The sequence below is a fragment of the Acipenser ruthenus genome, chromosome 33 (assembly GCF_902713425.1).
Source record: "Acipenser ruthenus chromosome 33, fAciRut3.2 maternal haplotype, whole genome shotgun sequence".
In the NCBI taxonomy this organism is placed as follows: domain Eukaryota; kingdom Metazoa; phylum Chordata; class Actinopteri; order Acipenseriformes; family Acipenseridae; genus Acipenser; species Acipenser ruthenus.
The window spans coordinates 1224135-1243830 of record NC_081221.1 but is presented as its reverse complement, the minus strand read 5'-3'; the positions used below and the strand labels follow the sequence as shown (position 1 = coordinate 1243830).

The following is a 19696-nucleotide window of genomic DNA, read 5'->3' as shown; positions in this document are numbered from 1 at the left end:
ATATATAAATATACAGTAGTGTGCAAACTTATTGGAACACCTCAAGATTGGTCCTTTATATCCTTTTATATACCTTCCTGCATGAAAACCTCAGGATGTGAGAATTTCAACTTGCGGTCAGTAATGGGCAGCAGTGTGGAGTAGTGGTTAGGGCTCTGGATTCCTGACCGGAGGGTCGTGGGTTCAATCCCTGGTGGGGGACACTGCTGCTTGTACCCTTGAGCAAGGTACTTTACCTAGATTGCTCCAGTAAAAACCCAACTGTATAAATGGGTAATTGTATGTAAAAATACTGTGTAAAAAATAATGTAATTATATGTAAAAATAACGTGCTATCTTGTAACAACTGTAAGTCGCCCTGGATAAGGGCGTCTGCTAAGAAATAAATAATAGAAACAACAGGCACACATGTGTGAACATGTTAGACCACTGTGTGCTTTAATTAGACATCTTAAATAACTTATCCTGCGTTTTATCACGTGTTCCTTTTCTGTTGCTATTTTAAATGAATTGCACGTGTAATAAAGACATCAATTAAATGAGACAATCACGAATCTGCCTATTTTGACAGTCTTCCAAGATTTGCAGTTCCAGCGGTTTGATTTCATACGCACAACAAATCCAAACTACAGAAGCAATGGGGGTGTTCTAATAGGTTTTCACACTACTCTCTGTCTATCTATCTATCTATCTATCTATCTATCTATCTGTCTATCTGGATATTTAATAGAAGTGAGGGTCGTGCAAAAAACAAAAATGATTTTGGTTTATTCCTAGCGAACGTATAGCATTTCTGCATATGAACGAAAGACTAATGAATGATTTTATTTGACGATGATTTGCAAAGCTGGTAGTTGTCCTGCGTTTAATTAAAATGGAAACAATCTTACTGAAACAGTTCATTAAGTTTATTCTTTCATGGTCGCCTCGTTCCAATAACACCGAACTCAGAGCACAAGTTATCGAGGTTTAGAGATTACGAATGTTATCTGTGAATAAACACTTACAGGAATCTTGCAGTAGATCGATCAGTGATTGTAATTGCAAAATGAGGCCACAAGGTGTCACTGTGTCACTATATAAAAATCTAAGCCCAAACAATCTGTAAACTGACTCAATTTTAGATTCTTGCACAGTCGACCGCAATTGTTGTTGTAATTTTTTTTTTGTACTGTATATAAAACTCTCCATTAAAAAAAGGGAACACATCATTTAAAATCTACCGAACTAATGTGTGTGTTTTATTTTTTTAAATGCGTGCCTTTTGAAAACACATTTAAAACCGAAGAGCCTTGCAAGTTTCTGTTTTGTCTTTTAAACTATTTCTGCCATCAGTAGGTAAGATTTGGTGCCTGTGCTGCATTGGTACTTGTGTCTTCACTGCAAAATAAGAGTTATTGATATGACACACAAAGGGTTTAATTGATTAAAAACTTTATTTTATTTTAGGATAAAGTCGATGTTGTCCCGGAGTTTGTTTTATTAAGTTTGGTGGGGCATTGGAGAGAGAGAGAGAGAGAGAGAGAGAGAAAAAAAGACACTGCACATTTTCTCCATTTAAAGCCAGCTTCAAATAAATAAATCTTTTTTTTTTTCTGTGTACCGTAAATCATATATTCAAAATTATGATTTTTTATAACATTATTATTTTGTTTCTAATATACTGTTAGTATATCTGCCGTTCTTAAATATTCCAGCGAAAGTTCTGTCTGAAAAAGTAGACCTTGGGGAAGAATGTTAGTGTTGCACCTATGGGCGTCCGTGAGCATCACTAATATTCTTCCCCAGCCTTTTTTTTAATAGCAACTTTTGCTGGGATAATTAGGCCTGGTAAATACGGATATGCACAGAAACATCAACAGATAATACAGAACACACATAATAGGTGAAAAATGAAATATCAGAAAAATGTACTTGATATAAAAGTACCCCTTTTAAGTGGAAGGTATTACAAATAAGTTGGAAAGGGGGTGCAACATTGCTTTCAAATACAAATTTACAAAAATGCTATAACCAGCCAAAAGAAAATAAAAAAAATAAAAAAACACCCCTCCCTGAATAAACTGTTTACTTGAAAGTTGAATTTAAAATGAAAGAAGAAAGGCTAAATAATTTCTCCCCTTTGTTAAAGGACTGGTATAACCAAGGCTTGAAAATCATTTCTTGTGCTTCTCATCAGCATGTGCGACCGTATCATTGTTCCCCTTGGCTTGCTAGTACTGTTTTATTTGAACCATTTTCTGCATGAAATATTGAAAATAGCTGAAAAAAATGACAATTTGAAGTAATTTTGGACACTTAATAAATATAGTTTTCATTGAAAAGTTATCCATTGCTTTATATGGTGAGGGGAAATGTATAGGCATCCACCTACAGGCGTTTTCAAGAATGCTGCAGAATACAGTATACTGGTTCATGTTGGTATTGCATCACTTCCTGTGCTGAGCTGTAGGTCACATGATCCGATTGACTTATTGAGCATTAAAAATGTCCAAAATATGACAGTTTTTTTTTGGTTTTGTTTTTTTTACAGGGTGCTCTCTTTTTAATCCTGTTATGCATGAAATATAAAAAAAAATAGCTAGGAAAAAAGTAGCTTTGAACAGATGATAAATCTATTTTTCATTTTTCATTGCTTTATATGGGAGGGGAAATGGCGCTCGGCTCATATGAGGTCGCCATGCATGAAAGGGTCAAAGGTACATCTTGTTTAACCCATCTTGCTCAAATGTTTCAGGCAGGACAAGCATTAAAAACCCTTCTTGCTCATCCCAGTAGGCCTACTTATAAACAGCAACAGCATAAAACAGTCCATCAGATTCCTGAGTGATTCCAAACGTCTGTAATAATTTTCAGTTGCTTTTTGTGTTTTTGGTCAGGACACAAGTCTATCCCATTCATATATGGGCTGGTTATAAATCTAAAATAAAATACCTTGTTTTAAAAATATATATTCAATAAACATGATGTCACATCACTTATCATCTGGTTCTCACTGTAATAAAAAAAAAACATACACAGTTTCATTTCATTTGCAGTACCAGTATTTACACAGAAGGTTTTTTTTGTTTTTCTTTGTTCATTTCTGCTTTTTAACAAACACAATCGGACTCTACCTCATTAGCCAATTCACCTGGTGGACTACAAATCCCAGAATACCTCAGGTTGAGGTGAGACTAGGGTCAACACCCTCCCTGGTAACCATAACAATCGCAGAATGTGCGTTTTAGTTTCCACACCCTGAAGGAGCCACTGTAGGCACTGGGGCTAGGCACTACTCTCAGTGCAGGGCAGTTTGTGAGCACTGGAGAAATAACCAAGTTGATTTTGATGTGTGTGGGCATTCCACCAGCAGGGGTCGCTAACGTTCAGTGGGAAAGGCAAGTCTAGAGGATGGACTCTAATGGCGTTTCTCATTTTTAAGTGCGATAAAACCTTGAAGACTGCTAGATGAACACGGTACCATTTCATTCTGATGTGTATGACCAACAATGGAATAAACGAATGACAACAGCAACAACGTGACCTGGCTGAGCACGCAAAAAAAAAAAAAAAAAAAAACGGGCGACGGGAACAGCGTTCGTGAGATTGTGTGTGTGTGAGAGAGAGAGTTCAGGAGACCCATATTTAAGGACCATCCCAATCGTTGGGTGTTATTTTGAAAAGTACGTTTCGGTATTCATTTCTGCGGCAGGTTCTGCGTTCAGTTCGTGTAAAACCCGTAATAGCCAGCATCGCCACTGCAGTCCCTCTCGCAGGCCTCTGCTGCGCGGTTCGGGGGCGAGCTCTCTGTGCTCGAGGCGTACGGAGACACCCTCCTCTTCTTGCTCTCCGCCCCCTCGAACAGCCCCGAATCGGCAGAGTCTACGGACTTCACCGAGGGGGGCTCCAACCAGGAGGAGTCCTCCCCTCCAGCCTCCTTTGCCTTGTCCTGCTGGGGTGCAGGGAGAGTGGGCTGGCCCTGCTGGAGCTCCAGGGCTACGGAGGGGTGAGTCGGTGCCGGTCTGAACCAGCTGAGCCCGGGTTTGTGATGGTGGTGGTGGTGGTACTGGGAAGTGGGTCGGCTGGAACCCCACGCCCCTGAAGCCGTGGACGATCCAAAAGGATGCTCCGGGTAGTAACCCAGGGGGTGGTGTGCGGAGGTCTGGATGGGGAAGGGTTTGTAGGAGACGAAGGCGTTGGCGGCGTAGTTGGATTCGTAGGAGCTGAAGTCCAGCCGGTTTGCCGTGGTGGGCGTCTGCTGCCCCGGGTGGTACCAGCGGCTGTGCGGACTGCTACTGCTGACACCAGGCTCCTTGGCTTGCCCTGGGAGACCCACGGTTGCCCGATCGTGGCTGTAGTAACGGTTCTGTTGGAGGGGGCTCAGGTAGGGCTCTGACCGGTACGACTGGGGGTAGCATCCGCTGGACAGGAGTTGCTGGCAGCCGGTGGCATCAGTAGGGGAGGGGGTGAGCCGGTCATTCTCGATGTGCCCGTACATCCTGGGAAACACAACAAGGAGCATGCAGTTGGATCTGGGTTCAAGCGCTGGGCTGAATGTTTTTTAAGGCTTATTTCATGGCACACCACGGTCTAAGAATAAATATTTCACGCTGTTTCACAACGGTATTATGTCAAGTTTCCTAAACAATAATCTTTGTTATTTTGGTCTCCTTCAAAAGAATAAGTTTACTCACGCATCAAAATTGTCCCGGAACCCTTTAGCAAAGGGATTGTGGTCGATTTTCAACTGGGTGATCTGTTTAAGAAGGACAAGGGGAAACAGAGAATGAATATTGTGTATTGTATTAAAAAATGAAATAGAGAATTATCAGAACATAAATGATGGCTAGTAATTATTAAAAAAAACGGCCCAATAATAATACCCTCGATTTTGTCCCCAGTTTAGATTGCCCAATTGTTTTTTTCTCCTCCCCACAGCTGCTCAGGAGAACTGAAGGTTCAGTGGGCGTCCTCTGATCCCGCGACCAATCCAGCTTTCTCCTACACCCAGGAACTCGAGAGTGGATGTCAGCGAGCTACCGGCCTCTGGAGTACAAAGGCCAGCCCTGCAGGTGTCCGCTCCGAGCTCAATGGGTGCCTGGCCAGCAGGGTTCGCTGTAGCACGATGAGGAGAAACAGTCCCTGGTGGTTTTGCTTCCCTAACCTAGCGTCAGAACCAATGCTCCCTGTGAAATCCCCAATGAAGACCGGCGACTTGGCACACCCAGGATGCGAACCTATGCTCCCCTGACTGCATGCCTCACCCTGCACACCACTTGGCCATTGATCTTTGCACAGAACGCTGTAGTATTCTGCTACCAGAGATCCTTCAAAGAGATGCACTCACGTCTGCGTTCTGGTAGGCAGTGACAGCGATGAACTGGGTCTCGGGGAAGGTGAAGGTCTGGGTCTTGGAAATCATGTGTGGCTCCTCAGTGCTGTCCTCCTTCACCTCCACAATGTGCAGCTGCGGCTGGTACTTGTGTAGAGACTGCAGCACGATCATCTAAGCAGAGAGAGGGAGAGGGTAGTATTGCTGGAACCAGACTTAAAAAACATTTTTATATCTGTAGTTCAGTGAACAGGCGTGCTTGAAAAACCTGCTTTATTTCTTTCTGTTTTGGATCTGGCACTGTAACCGAAAAACAGCAGGAACGTGTGGCATTGAATGTGTTGTTTGTTTTACTGTATTTAGCGCTATAGGGCATGTGTGAGTGCTCAGTGGTCAGCGTGTGTGTCTCAGTGAGTGAGTGTTGACTGTATGTGTCAGTGTGTGTGTGTGTGTGTGTCAGTGTGTGTCTGCATGCTGCTGCTCTTACCTGCCCTGTGTTGTTGGAGCCTCCCTTGTTGTTGGTCAGTTTGAGTTTCCCGAAAGAGATCTCCTGCCTCATCCAGTGCGCTCCAGAGTTGGGCGAGTCGGGGTGCATGTAACGCCTGTTACCTGCACAGAGCAAACACAGCGATACACTGTAACACACCATACCAGCACTTACACAGCGATACACTGTAACACACCATACCAGCATCAAACACAGCGATACACTGTAACACACCATACCAGCATCAAACACAGCGATACACTGTAACACACCATACCAGCATCAAACACAGCGATACACTGTAACACACCATATCAGCATCAAACACAGCGATACACTGTAACACACCATACCAGCATCAAACACAGCGATACACTGTAACACACCATACCAGCATCAAACACAGCGATACACTGTAACACACCATACCAGCATCAAACACACCGATACACTGTAACACACCATACCAGCATCAAACACAGCGATACACTGTAACACACCATACCAGCACTTACACAGCGATACACTGTAACACACCATACCAGCATCAAACACAGCGATACACTGTAACACACCATACCAGCATCAAACACAGCGATACACTGTAACACACCATACCAGCATCAAACACAGCGATACACTGTAACACACCATACCAGCATCAAACACAGCGATACACTGTAACACACCACACCAGCATCAAACACAGCGATACACTGTAACACACCATACCAGCATCAAACACAGCGATACACTGTAACACACCATACCAGCATCAAACACAGCGATACACTGTAACACACCATACCAGCATCAAACACAGCGATACACTGTAACACACCATACCAGCATCAAACACAGCGATACACTGTAACACACCATACCAGCATCAAACACAGCGATACACTGTAACACACCATACCAGCATCAAACACAGCGATACACTGTAACACACCATACCAGCATCAAACACAGCGATACACTGTAACACACCATACCAGCATCATAAACACAGCGATACACTGTAACACACCATACCAGCATCAAACACAGCGATACACTGTAACACACCATACCAGCATCAAACACAGCGATACACTGTAACACACCATACCAGCATCATAAACACAGCGATACACTGTAACACACAGTGCAGGTTCAGTGTCTGCTCTTACCTGGCATGTTGCACTCTGCTTTGCCACACTGGACCCACTTCCCTCCTTGGTAGCGCCAGTGGTGCTGATCCGCCAGAACCACGTCCACGTATACGTTGTAATGGACCGTTGGGTCCAGAGCTGTGATGTTGAAACTCAGGTAGGGGAACATCCGCCTGGGATTAATTATTATTAATTAGTCATTTAGCAGATCCTTTTATCCAAAGCGAGTTACAGAGACTAGGGGGTGAACTATGCATCATCAACAACTGCTGCTGCAGAGTCACTTCCAATAGGACCTCGTTTGTTTTACGTCTCTTCCGAAGGACAGAGCACAAGGAGGTTTAAATTTAAATTACAATTGCAGTTACAATTCAGCTGCAGTAATTACAATTACACAAAAAAAAACTGAGATTGTCGGCAGTTTTCAGCCTTCATTTTTTTCAGAAACAGTGCAATTGTTAAATCGATTTTGCTATTTTGTATTGACATTTACAAAACTGTAGCAGTAATTTATTATACAAAAAAAACGTATGGATTATTGTTTAATAATTCTGATTATGTGTTTAATAATTCGTTTTTATAACTGATTTTATATATATATATATATATATATATATATATATATATATATATATATATATATATATATATATATACCTAATGGTTCAATTTTAAAATGCTAACTGTTTTAATATATACTAATCTGAACTGCTTCAGAGTTGATACAGCTTCATTGAATTGAAAAAAAAAAATCTGGTAACATGTGTGGTATTCACTATAGCCTCCATCATGCCTATTAAACACCCAGTAGCACTAAATTCACTAGAGCCACAAGAAGGCTATTTTTAGCTAAAGGATTTTCACGCTCTGAAAGTGGGGCAGGGTGAATATTTCATATGATTGCTTAATAAAAGATGAGGGAGAGAGGACCCTGTGAACTGATTTTTCTAACACAGCAGTTATCTGAGGTAACAGGGAGGTCAGCGATTCGTTAGGCAAGGGAGCCGAGAAAAACAGAAATATTTTGACACCTTTATTTTTCCCTGTGTGGTGTGTTCAACACCCGCTGTTTATGCTCTGGTCTGATAATGGTACTGCTAGCTTCAGTTCTCCAGGTCTCTGTCAAGGAAAGTATCTTACCTATGGACAGCTTTCTCTCGGAGGTGTCCAGTTCAGTTTGCATAGTCACCTCTTTTTTTCTCAAGAGCTGCAGAGATGTGGCTAAGAGGCTCTGTCTCTACTGAACTAAACAGGTGTAGGACTGTACTGGACTAGATTGCTCCAGTAAAAACCCAACTGCATAAATGGGTAATTGTATGTAAAAATAATGTAATTGTATGTAAAAATAATGTGATATCTTGTAACAATTGTAAGTCGCCCTGGATAAGGGCTTCTGCTAAGAAATAAATAATAATAAATTCAGTCAGTCCTCTAGATGCAATTAAAAGAGCATTAGGAATTTCTATTACAGACTACTTCTTTAGAAAGGCTAAAAATGCTGACGAAGACGACCACAACAGTACATCAACTACGACTGTGTGTACACTACTCTCGCTCCACTGGCTCCCGATCATCGCTCGCATCCAGTTCAAGACTCTTGTACTAGCCTACAGATGCCTTGACCAGTCTGCACCCAGCTACCTCCAGACCCTCATCTCTCCCTACACCCCCACTCGACCTCTCCGCTCCGCCTGCACTAGAAGACTAGCTCTACCACCGCTACGCTCCCCTGCCTCCAAAGCCCGCTCCTTCTCCACCCTTGCTCCGCAGTGGTGGAATGACCTTCCTACAGATGTCAGGACTGCCCAGTCCCTGACCACATTCCGGCGCCTCCTTAAGACTCACCTCTTCAAAGAGCACCTGTAGAACTCCTCTGTTTGTATCCTGGGACACTATCACCCTTCATGTAAATGTGCTTTATTTTGCTCTTATCAGCCCCTATTTTACTGCATTTAATCCTGTACTTCAGAATACTGTAATCTGCCAAGTTTTTAACCTGTAGTACTTTGTATTTAATCACATCCTGATGTAACTATCACTATTTAATCATATCCTGATGTAACTATCACTATTACCTGCTGTATTATTGAATTGTGGTTTGTCAAACTTGTACTTTACTTGAACAAAAGTTATTGTATTTCTTGCTCTTATTGTATTACTTGTATTGTAACGCTTGAAATGTTTTTGCTTACGATTGTAAGTCGCCCTGGATAAGGGCGTCTGCTAAGAAATAAATAATAATAATAATAATAATAATAATAATAATAATACTTGTTACAAACTTTTCATGTTTTGTTGATTCATTACAATTCTTAATGAGGAAGTCCTTAAATAAATTTAAAAAATACTTAGATCAACTAGTTGACAAACTTATGAACTACTTTTAAGATTTATTAGAGATGTTTGGGGGAGCGTAAATAAATCCTTTTCACTGCCCGTTTGATCAGAATTAATCCAGATTAATATTCAAAATATCAATGCCTTATTTTATTTTTCAAAAACTCTGCATCTTAAACAAAATCACTGGAAACTGTGAGAGAGTTCAACAGGAATGAAAAGCTGTAGCGGTTTTATTTTTCAGGTGAGTCATTTATAAAGCAGCTCGACTTTATCAGTGCCGGCTACATTGAGTTTTAATGAGCTCTTCACAGCTTCCACCTCCCACCCAGGTCTGAGATCCCACCGCTGCCACCAACACAGCTGCAGGAGGGCTGGGGGAGGTGGAAACTGTGCTTTTGGGAGCAACAGAAAGAGATGAGCCAAGAGGCTGGGCCCTTGTGTCACAAAGGAAGGAGAGGAGGGAGGTGAGTGACTCACCTGGCTTCAGCCAATGGGGGTGTATCAAGGTAGTTTTCCTTTAAATACACCCAGTTACAATAAACCAGACTTTAACAGGTCACACATGCAATTAATTACAAATAGCAAGAGAAAGGGAATACAGAACCACAAATGGTAAAATGCAGGACACTTTTTAGAAGTTGTTTAAGATGCCTAATTAAAGCACATAGTGGTCTAACACAGGGATCTCCAATCCTCCAATTACTGACTGGAAATTGAAATTCTCACCCCCAGAGGTTTTCATCCGGGTAGGTCCATAAAGGATATAAATGACACATTTGGAGGTGTTCTAATACATTTGCACACGACTGCATGTAAATGCAACAATGATACGATGCAACATGCTATGAAGTAGCACTGGCAACTCATTCAGAAGCCAGGGTATTTTTGCATGGTCATTTTGCTGTTTACTCTGGCTTTTTCCTGTTTTTATACTATGCATTTACCATAGTTTGGTATGCTTTTTTTAAATATGGTTTACCTGCTATACCGCTGCTATAGCCAGAACCCTGTAATGAAAAATTCACTTAAGATGGTACTGTAGAGTTGGGTATAGTCTCTGGTGGATCGTGGTCTTGCCAGACTGCTCCAGGAAGGCATGTGCCACTCATGTTTTTCACTTCTGCTTTCTGGTTTTCAATCAGGCACATTTCTGATTGGTGTCACGAGACCCTGCAAGTCTTTTTACAGGAAACCGCTTATTAAAGCCAGCCAGCTTCACAGAATTGGGCTCTTTTTTATTTTCCCTTCTGCTGCTTTCTGTCAAATTTGGCGTTCCAAGTGCAGGATGCTTTACGAAGTATTAAGCTCCAGAATTAAAATGGATATTGCCATATGAAACTTTTACTTGGGCATAAGTATTAGTTAGGGCTCTGGACTCCTGACCGGAGGGTCGTGGGTTCAATCCCAGGTGGGGGACACTGCTGCTGTACCCTTGAGCAAGGTACTTTACCTAGATTGCTCCAGTAAAAACCCAACTGTATAAATGGGTAATTGTATGTAAAAATAATGTGATATCTTGTAACAATTGTAAGTCGTCCTGGATAAGGGCGTCTGCTAAGAAATAAATTAATTAATAAATAATAATAATAATAATAATAATAATAATAATAATAATAACCATCCTCTTGAAAAAAAAAAAAAACGTGAAAAGTATTGTGTGTAACAGGACTCCAGGTTTGCCCAGTTATGTTTTTCGGTTAATAAAATCAGATTAAGTTATCGTAACAATATAGTTAAAGAGAAAATTAAAATAACAGGTAGATGCCAGTTTAAAATGCTTCAAAAAATTACAAAGTAACCTGTCCTCAGATGAGGACAGTGGCACTTAATGGGCTAACATTCTTCAAAATCACTTTAATCCATTCAGTGCAGATTTAATTCATGAAAACTCCAGACTCAAGTCCTGATCAAATTAAAAACAGAAACCTGTGGCTGACTTTATGATATGAAACCTGAATAAACCCACGCAAATTTTTATTTATTTAAAAAAAAAAAAAAAAAAAGGTTGTGTCACTTTCCTGAATTGAATTGACTCTGGTGATATTTTTAGGGTTATTAAAACAAACCCTTTTATAGGAAATCAGAAAAGTACCACATTAATTTGCATATGCGAGAGCAAGAGTTTCATTGAAAGCACTAGGGACAGACAGACACAGACAGTGGAGACTGTCCAAGCACAGAAGTTACAGTCCCCTAGACTTTGCCTTCCAGATTTTTGCCTAAGGTGAACCCATTTGTTTGAAAAAGTTCTATAGTATGTTTCTGTATTTGTACCTGTGATTGCTGCACGGTAGAATACATAGATCAAACATGTTAATGTGTGTAGCTATTTATTTTCTATGTAAGTGTAATTTCTGCAGAGAATGCTGTTGTATGTGTAATTGTAATTAGAATTGGTCTGCACCAATGGTCCTCATTTTAAAGTTGTTACCGCAGCACCTCGCCGGTGAACAGGAAATACAAGTTAAAGAGCGTTTTAGTAGCTCAGAAACAATGTGACTTTATATCTGCAGCCACAACCCTGAACTACTCTGCAGAGTGGCAGGCACTCAGCAGGCCACTTTGCAATGCTAACCGACTTGAAAAATCTGCTGGTTTTAATGTTTGTGTCCGTATCATCGGGCAATGCCACCTAAGCTTCTTGGGTACATTTCCTGCATTGGTGGTCGTCCAAGCCTTGATGCCCATCGCCTGGTGCCCCCCGGTTGGCGTGCTGCAATGTTTTGCAGGTGCAGTGTATGTGGTTTTCAATGCTTTATCTTTATCTTGGGTGTATTATATATATATAAAAAGAACGTATTGGAATTACAATGTGTATCAAGATTTAATCTGCATGTGATCACTGCGTTCATTCACCAACATTTTAGATTGTTATCTGCACCCTTCTTTTCTAGCATTATGCATACTTTTAATTTAGTACAGTAGCCTATATGGAGAATATTATTCTAGAACCATATTTTAATGTGATTGCTCACCTAATCAACGTAAGCAGTGCTTTCTGGCACCATGGAAAAACCCCGGAAGCTTTGAGGAAAAAATGTCAGGACAGTTGAAAACGGGGACGGTCCCAGTAAAACGTCTGTTTACCCTAGTTTCTAATAACCTAAAGAAAATCTAGAAAAAACGCTAACCTTGTGCATTGAGGCTATGAAACGAAGCATATAACTGTGCATCTCGCTAGTCTATTTCTGTCTTGAACGGCACGCCAGGGAGGGTGCCAGCTTTGGATGCTCTAGCCCCAGGGGGGGGGTCATGGCTCGGTCACAGTTACTAAACTTACTAGCATTACTGTAGTAAAGTGAGGAAACACCGTTGCCACTCTACCAAGGCACTGACCCGGAATTAACAGTAACTGTCAATTTTTCAACCCCTGTTTTAGAAGGAAACTTGAAAAGGGGCAGGCAGGTTTCATTGCAACCACAGTTCGGCTTGAGGCTTGCTCTAAATACACAAGAAAAGGAAGTCTTCAAAGCACTGTGTAGTTATGAGAGCGCTCTGGTAGTAAGGGTTAAGGGTCATGTTTTCTGAAGAGTTACAGTCAATAGCATTTCCTTGAAAACGGCATGCTGCACTTCAATATACTGATAGCTAAGCAGATTGCTAATGGCATTAGTACATCAACTTGCTTAAAAGGCTGTCTAGGTGCAACGGCTACCCCAACATTTGAATGTCCTGTTTAGAGGTTTCGCTGTATTTGTTAGCTGTGAGTTTAAAATCCTTTGAAACGCCACACCAAAAGATGAAGACAAACCTTAACAGTGGAAATGGTTACTCAATTCACCTTTACTTCACCCCTTACCCACAGCTACTACAAAACAAAAACGACCTTTCCCAGAGCAGTTGGCACTTGTATCTGTCGTTGATTCATTCTGAATACTTTAAACCCACCCCAACTACTGAGTGGCAGCAAATTCCTAAATTTCTATTGGAGACTCCGCTTGCAGGATTTAAAACGAGATTACAATCTGTGTATTATTACTGCTGTCTAGATTTCAAAGTTTTTGTTTAAATTGAGTTGTGTGCAAGAAAATAAAGTTACAAAACAGAAACAACCTTATTTGTTAAATATATATGATTGAGCTTGTGTTAAATGAACTGTTTTTTTTTTCCTTTTCAAAAAGTAGGCTAGAAGTTCATTTCGACCCGAGTAAACAGTTTCAAAATATATGTCATTCTTCCAAAATAGACATCAAGAATCAACTTCATGAACATGCTTGATCGTAATGTGTACTGTATCATTATCAGTGCTGGATCTCAATAACAGTGCTGAAACGTCAGACGCTGCTCTATCTCAAATCTCTTTCAGCTGTGTGTTTTTATTATATTTTTAATGAAGAAAACTGCTTTGTCAGATTTACGAAAAGGAAAAAACTGTGAGTTCTCTACCTGAATCACAAACACACAGTGGAAAGTGACGACACGTATTCGAATGCAGTGGTAAATGAAGCTCAGCTCCACTGCTCAATACCAATCAGAACAAAACAAGAACTTTTTGGTCTGGTGACAAACTTTTCAGTTTCCTGCCTTCTATGATTTACTGAAATGTTACGATTGAGGATTCAATAAATAAATAAAAAAAACTGTGTTGTAGTTTTCGTTTTAACCCTCCAGAGATAATGATTGGGACTTAAACATGTAACCTATTAAAAGTGGCATCCTCCTATTTTGTCATTTTTTTAGAACATTTTTAACTGGCATCATCTGCCATTTATTTTAATTTTCTCTAACTATATTGTTATGATCACTTGCTCCTTGTTAACCTCAATGCGCTGGTGAATACCCACAACTTCAAATTCAAGTCATAATGCCCGCATGCACTCTCTGCTGATGTGTGTGCCACTACAAATGCCCTCTGCTGCCCACTAAATTCAGCACCTGCGGGTGTTACTTCTGTACTAAAAACACCCCAACCAAATACAAGCGAAACACGAGAAACACTGCATGCTGCTCAAGACTGTGCAAGTGCATGCATGAGTGACACAAGATGTTTGTGTGCTATTATAGCAGAGATATTAAAAGTTGCCCTGCATACTGCTCCTCTGTAGTGCTTTTTTATTTAAAGTAGCTACCTGCCATTCACTTCTGGACTATCTCAAAGCAGTTAGATACAATAATTGTACTGCATGTTTGAATTTGCACCTATTAAAAATGCAAGATTAGACGTATAGTACTAATACTGTAGTCTTATGGAGGCAGTGTATTGTAGAGTAGTGCATTAAAATGATGTCAACTTATTACACTGTGCTACAATGTTAATTTGGCAACACATTGTCTAATTACTGTGTATTTACATAGTAGTTACTTAGTAAATACAGGGGCACTTACACATAATTACAATGCTATTGTGCATAGTTACAACGTGCTTAATGTGCAGTATTACAGCAGTATTACCATATAATGCAGTAATCTGGATGCAGTAATTGCATGCTAAAGCATGAGAATATTCTAGTGTACAAAAGTAAAGCCTCTTCACAATAGAGAATTTGATTTAATGAATCAAAGCAGGTCTTTACACATGCAGACGTCTGCTGTTTTTAACAGAGCAATATACTGTAGTGCAATATTGTAGAATACCATGCAGTACAGACTACTGCTTAAGATGCATGTCATGTTGTCAAATTGAGAAATGTAAAACTGTACTGACTAAATGTTGAACTGAGGTGGGCTATACCATTATGATTTGCAAAATGCCTGAAGAATGCCAAGTTTTCATTCCTCCTCATATGAAGTAGCCATGCATTCATTTTAGCATACAAAGTGGTGTTAAGTTATAAATGCTTTGTGAATATAACCATACAGTGTAGTGTTTTACAACCCTGCGATACAGGTGTACAGCAACTGCCAGGCAATGTTTGTGTAGAAGCTGTTCAAATTGACAGGCCAAAACATAAACCTGCTTCGTCCTCCATTTTTTTGTTTTGTTTTTTTCGTACGTTTCATTTGTTATTTAGTTCTTGTTAAAAGTTGCCACAAGGATAGCAGTGCCATAATTAAAAATAATTAAAACCCAGTCACAACCATGAAGACCACAAAAAAAAAAGTACTGAAATTATATTTCTGTGTGATATATACAGCTGTGGGCAGAACTGTTGCATCATCCTCTAGAATTAAGTCATTTTGCTTCATAAGGCGAATGCAACCTGCTGAATAAGGTTAGGTTAACTTATTCTATAGCGCTTTGTAGTTTTCCATATACTTAACAGAAAACTGAAACAAAAAAAATATGTCAAATGTGACATTTTGAAATCCAACATGGAATACTGTCCTACTATTAGTAGACTTTTGTGATCATTTTGTAGTTTTTATTAATTTATTTATTTTTTATGTTTTAATTCTTAAAATATGTGTGGGAGGGGGGTGGACGTCCCCACTTTGTAAGACACCTTTTAAAGAACTAAATTTGCCTTAAAAAAAAAAAAAAAAGTGCCAAAATATTTAGTTTGTTGTCGACTTTCGCCCCGTGTGGAGTTTTGTCTGACTGGAGTTAGAAATAGTAAATAAACATATAGTGAGAGTCAGTGAGAAGCCCCCACAAATATAGGAATGCAAACGTGTGTGTGTGTGTGTGTGTGTCTGTGTGTGTGTGTGTGTGTGTGCGTATTTGAGTCTGTGTGTGTGTGTCTGTGTGTGTGTGTGTATTTGTGTGTCTGTGTGTGTGTGTGTGTGTGTGTGTGTGTGTGTGTGTGTGTGTGTGTATTTGTGTGTGTGTGTGCGTGTGTATTTGTGTCTGTGTGTGTGTGTGTGTAGGGCCTATTCCAAAAGCAGGCCTCAGTGTTAACTATGCAAGAAATGTAAATAATAAATACACGTTTCGCCTTCCAGGTATTGAGAACGCTTATGTTGTTTTGAATGTATTGTAAAGCGTTATATAGGTCAAATACTAGTTATACTGGCTTTCATGAACGAGGGTATACTAGGTGTGAACACTGTGGGGGAATTACTTCATTATATTGGTGTTGCGTTTCATAATTTACTTCATGTAAACCATAACCTATTGCAGCGTAACGTGCACTCATTGATTTGATTTATTTCATCGACCTGAAGCTTTGCTTATTTTTTTTTTTTAGTTTATTGTGCATCTGAACTTTGAATTTAAGTTAACGTATATTGGTACAATTTGTATTTTAAAAATCGACCCGATTCTACGAACGCACACGTATTGACAAAGTCGAATTGTGTTACACTGTGTTCATTGCATCGAGCAGACTGAATATATATATATATATATATATATATATATATATATATATATATATATATATATATATATATACTGTAACATTTCAACATTTTATAATCAAGCAAAACAGAATCAACGATAGCAGTAATAACATGTAAAATCTAAACACATTATTATTATTATTATTATTATTATTATTATTATTATTATTATTATTATTATTATTATTATTATTATTGCATTGAATAACCTGTAGGCCTACTTGTATATATGTTTTACATTTATATTTACATTATTGTACCTTAATATTTTTGGTATCTGATTTTCAATATGTCTTCTTCAAACACAATATAGGCCCATTATTATAATGCAGCTCCTTAGAACAAGATTAGACACATGCAATGAAACTGACGGTCTCTTCGGACACAGTCATGTTGTGCAGCATACAGGGCGCTGCACTTCGCTCTTATTAAAACCATTCCAATCCAGCTTTGCAGAATCGTGTCTTTATCGTTCTGAACCTGTGTGTTCTACCGTGAAGAACTCGACTCATTATTCTTAAAGGATTATATAGCGGCTGCCACTGGGCCATGGAAATAAAGACGGTATCTACAATAAAAACTGTATTTAACACATGTAATACCGCTATATAAGACTCTATAGAAGAGGTTGATATATACATTATTGTATAGGTGTGACACTCATTACAAGCGTTATTCACACTTTAAATGCATTTCTTAAAACAAAAAGAGGAGAACATTTGCTTTTTTTTGTTGTTGACTAATTTCAGTGTCTAGAACGAAGTAGCCTAATTGAACCCGAGACTGCACATTCCTTTGAAGGCAGTGGGAGCTTGTTCACAGTATTTTCTGACTCAAAATAAATTTAAGATGTATAGGGCGTCCGGCTCATGGTCTGATGTGAACAGTGGTTGGAGCCCGTCTCCTTAAGGGTCAAAGTGCTCATTGAAAGCGTCCCAGAACTCAATCCTTCATATCTGCAACCCTATACAAAACGCATTGCTCTCCTTTGTAATATTTCTCTGATTGGTTTTATGTTTTTTGTATTGCTTTGTGATCTGTGAAACCTCTTATAAGAAAATGTATGGCTTATGTTTATGCTCAAAGAAATAAGAAGAAGAAGAAGAAGAAGAAGAAGAAGAAGAAGAAGAAGAAGAAGAAGAACATAAGAACATAAGAAAGTTTACAAACGAGAGGAGGCCATTCGGCCCATCTTGCTCGTTTGGTTGTTAGTAGCTTATTGATCCCAGAATCTCATCAAGCAGCTTCTTGAAGGATCCCAGGGTGTCAGCTTCAACAACATCATAATCATAATCATAATCATAATCATAATCATAATCATAATCATAATAATAATCATAATAATAATCATAATAATAATAATAATAATAATAATAATAATAATAATAATAATAATAATAATAATAATAATAATAATAAACAAAAAATGTGCATCCATCTACAAAATTAAATGGGCCAAAACAGTATAGGCCTATATGTATATTAAAATATCTAAATACGTCATGACCACCCCCCCCCCCTTTTTTTTACAGTTGCAAAAAAAAAAAAAAAACTTCCTAGATGCAATTAAAATGAATAAATGGTCAGGCGACACTTGAGGGTATTATTCAATTCTGTGTGACTTAAATGCTCCAGATTTATTTTACAACGCTTCATGGCAGCATAGACATTTTCCCTCCGCTAATAAATATTAGCATACTCAAAAGACGATGGTTTTGGCCTTTGTGTGTCTGTGTCCGGCAGAATGAGTGTGTGTGGGGCAATAAAACCAAAACAAACAGCACAAACATTCACAGCGTGATTGCTTTAGTACTGCAAACGAGGAACGCGCTCCCGGTCCTAAACGACATAGCGACACTAACAGCTCTGTGTTTATACTGGGTAAAAACACACCGCAGCGCAACAGGTATCAGCTTCGAACGCTCTGGGTGACAATTCACCCTGCGGCAGCAGGCATGCACGCTTCCACGCAATCCACACAGCGCTTCAGTACGTATGCACTGTGCTATTAGATCTGCACGTAAGACAAGTTTTGCATTTGAGTCTTAAGAATAATATCCCATGCATGTGACAGCGTCAGATAGCTGCGCTTAAATAACTTTGTACACCAGATTATAAATCGTAAATGCAAATTAGCCTTTTTGAATATTTGCAATAAAAACATCAAATGACAATACTACTACTACGACGACGACTAATAATAATAATAATAATAATAATAATAATAATAATAATAATAATAATAATAATAATAATAATAAGGCTTAATTAATTAATTTACTTCACTTACCGTCCCTGTTTAGTGATGATCATCTCAGTCTGGTACTGGTGAAACTTCGCCCATAGCGGGTAGTTATTTAAAACCGCCTGCGTTTTCCCACAAACTTGAAATCCGGGCAAGGGTTCGAGCAGCGCCCGTGGGTACCCGTGGTGAAACAGGCTGGAAGGATACCCGTCACTGCTAGGGGGGTACATCTCACCCCCAGGAGCGGCGCAAACTTCGCTCCCCGGTGCTGTGTACGGCTGCCCCCCTCCCCCTGCGCTTGGGGATCTCATGGGGTTGTAGTGACAGCTATTGAGGGCTGCCGAGGTGAAAAATCGACCGCTTTGACTCCCGGGCAAAGTCTGGCTGGAATAAGGTAACGCTAGGGAACAGTTCTCCAGTCCGGTCGGGTTCGGCTCCTGATATAAAAATCTTGCGTCTTGAATTCCCATCTTCAGCTCCGAGGGATCCTTGTTGTGGTGGGGGTGATGGTGGCTGACCGTTTCTGCTTCTTTGCCAAAACTTATCGCCTCAGTCCCATTCAACATCCTGACATAGAAAGTTTAACCCAAGTTTGTATACAGTCCGCCCATTTACACGTACAGCATCTGTCAGCGTGTGCCGCTCCGGCATAAGTTGCGTGTGCTTTAAAGAGCTAGCACAATTCAAACACATACACTAATAAATAAAACTACACGAAATTAAACAGTCATAAATCGTGTTATCAGGTCTGTATTCATCACCTGCTGGTCAAATTCAAAGGATGATGCTACTGACAAGCGACAGAAAAAAAAATATCAGCCCTCATCTATAGACGTGCTTGATCAGTCCTTAACTGAGTTCCAAACCGCTGTCTCAGCTCCTTCAACCCTTAAAACACATGCTCTCTTTATTAAATAATATATCGTTTTTAC

At 39.7% G+C, this 19696-nt stretch overlaps 1 protein-coding gene across 1 annotated transcript; it reads right to left on the bottom strand.

Moving 5' to 3' along the window:
- Positions 1 to 1400: 1400 nt before the first annotated feature.
- tbx21 (T-box transcription factor 21) lies at positions 1401 to 19616 on the bottom strand. The gene is made up of 6 exons (XM_034055482.3): positions 18810 to 19616; positions 6977 to 7131; positions 5802 to 5923; positions 5330 to 5488; positions 4677 to 4738; positions 1401 to 4481 (listed from the first exon to the last, which is right to left on the bottom strand). The coding sequence occupies exons 1-6, from the start codon at positions 19328 to 19330 to the stop codon at positions 3704 to 3706; spliced, it is 1797 nt and encodes a 598-aa protein (XP_033911373.3). The 5' UTR covers positions 19331 to 19616; the 3' UTR covers positions 1401 to 3703.
- Between the last annotated feature and the right edge of the window lie 80 nt (positions 19617 to 19696).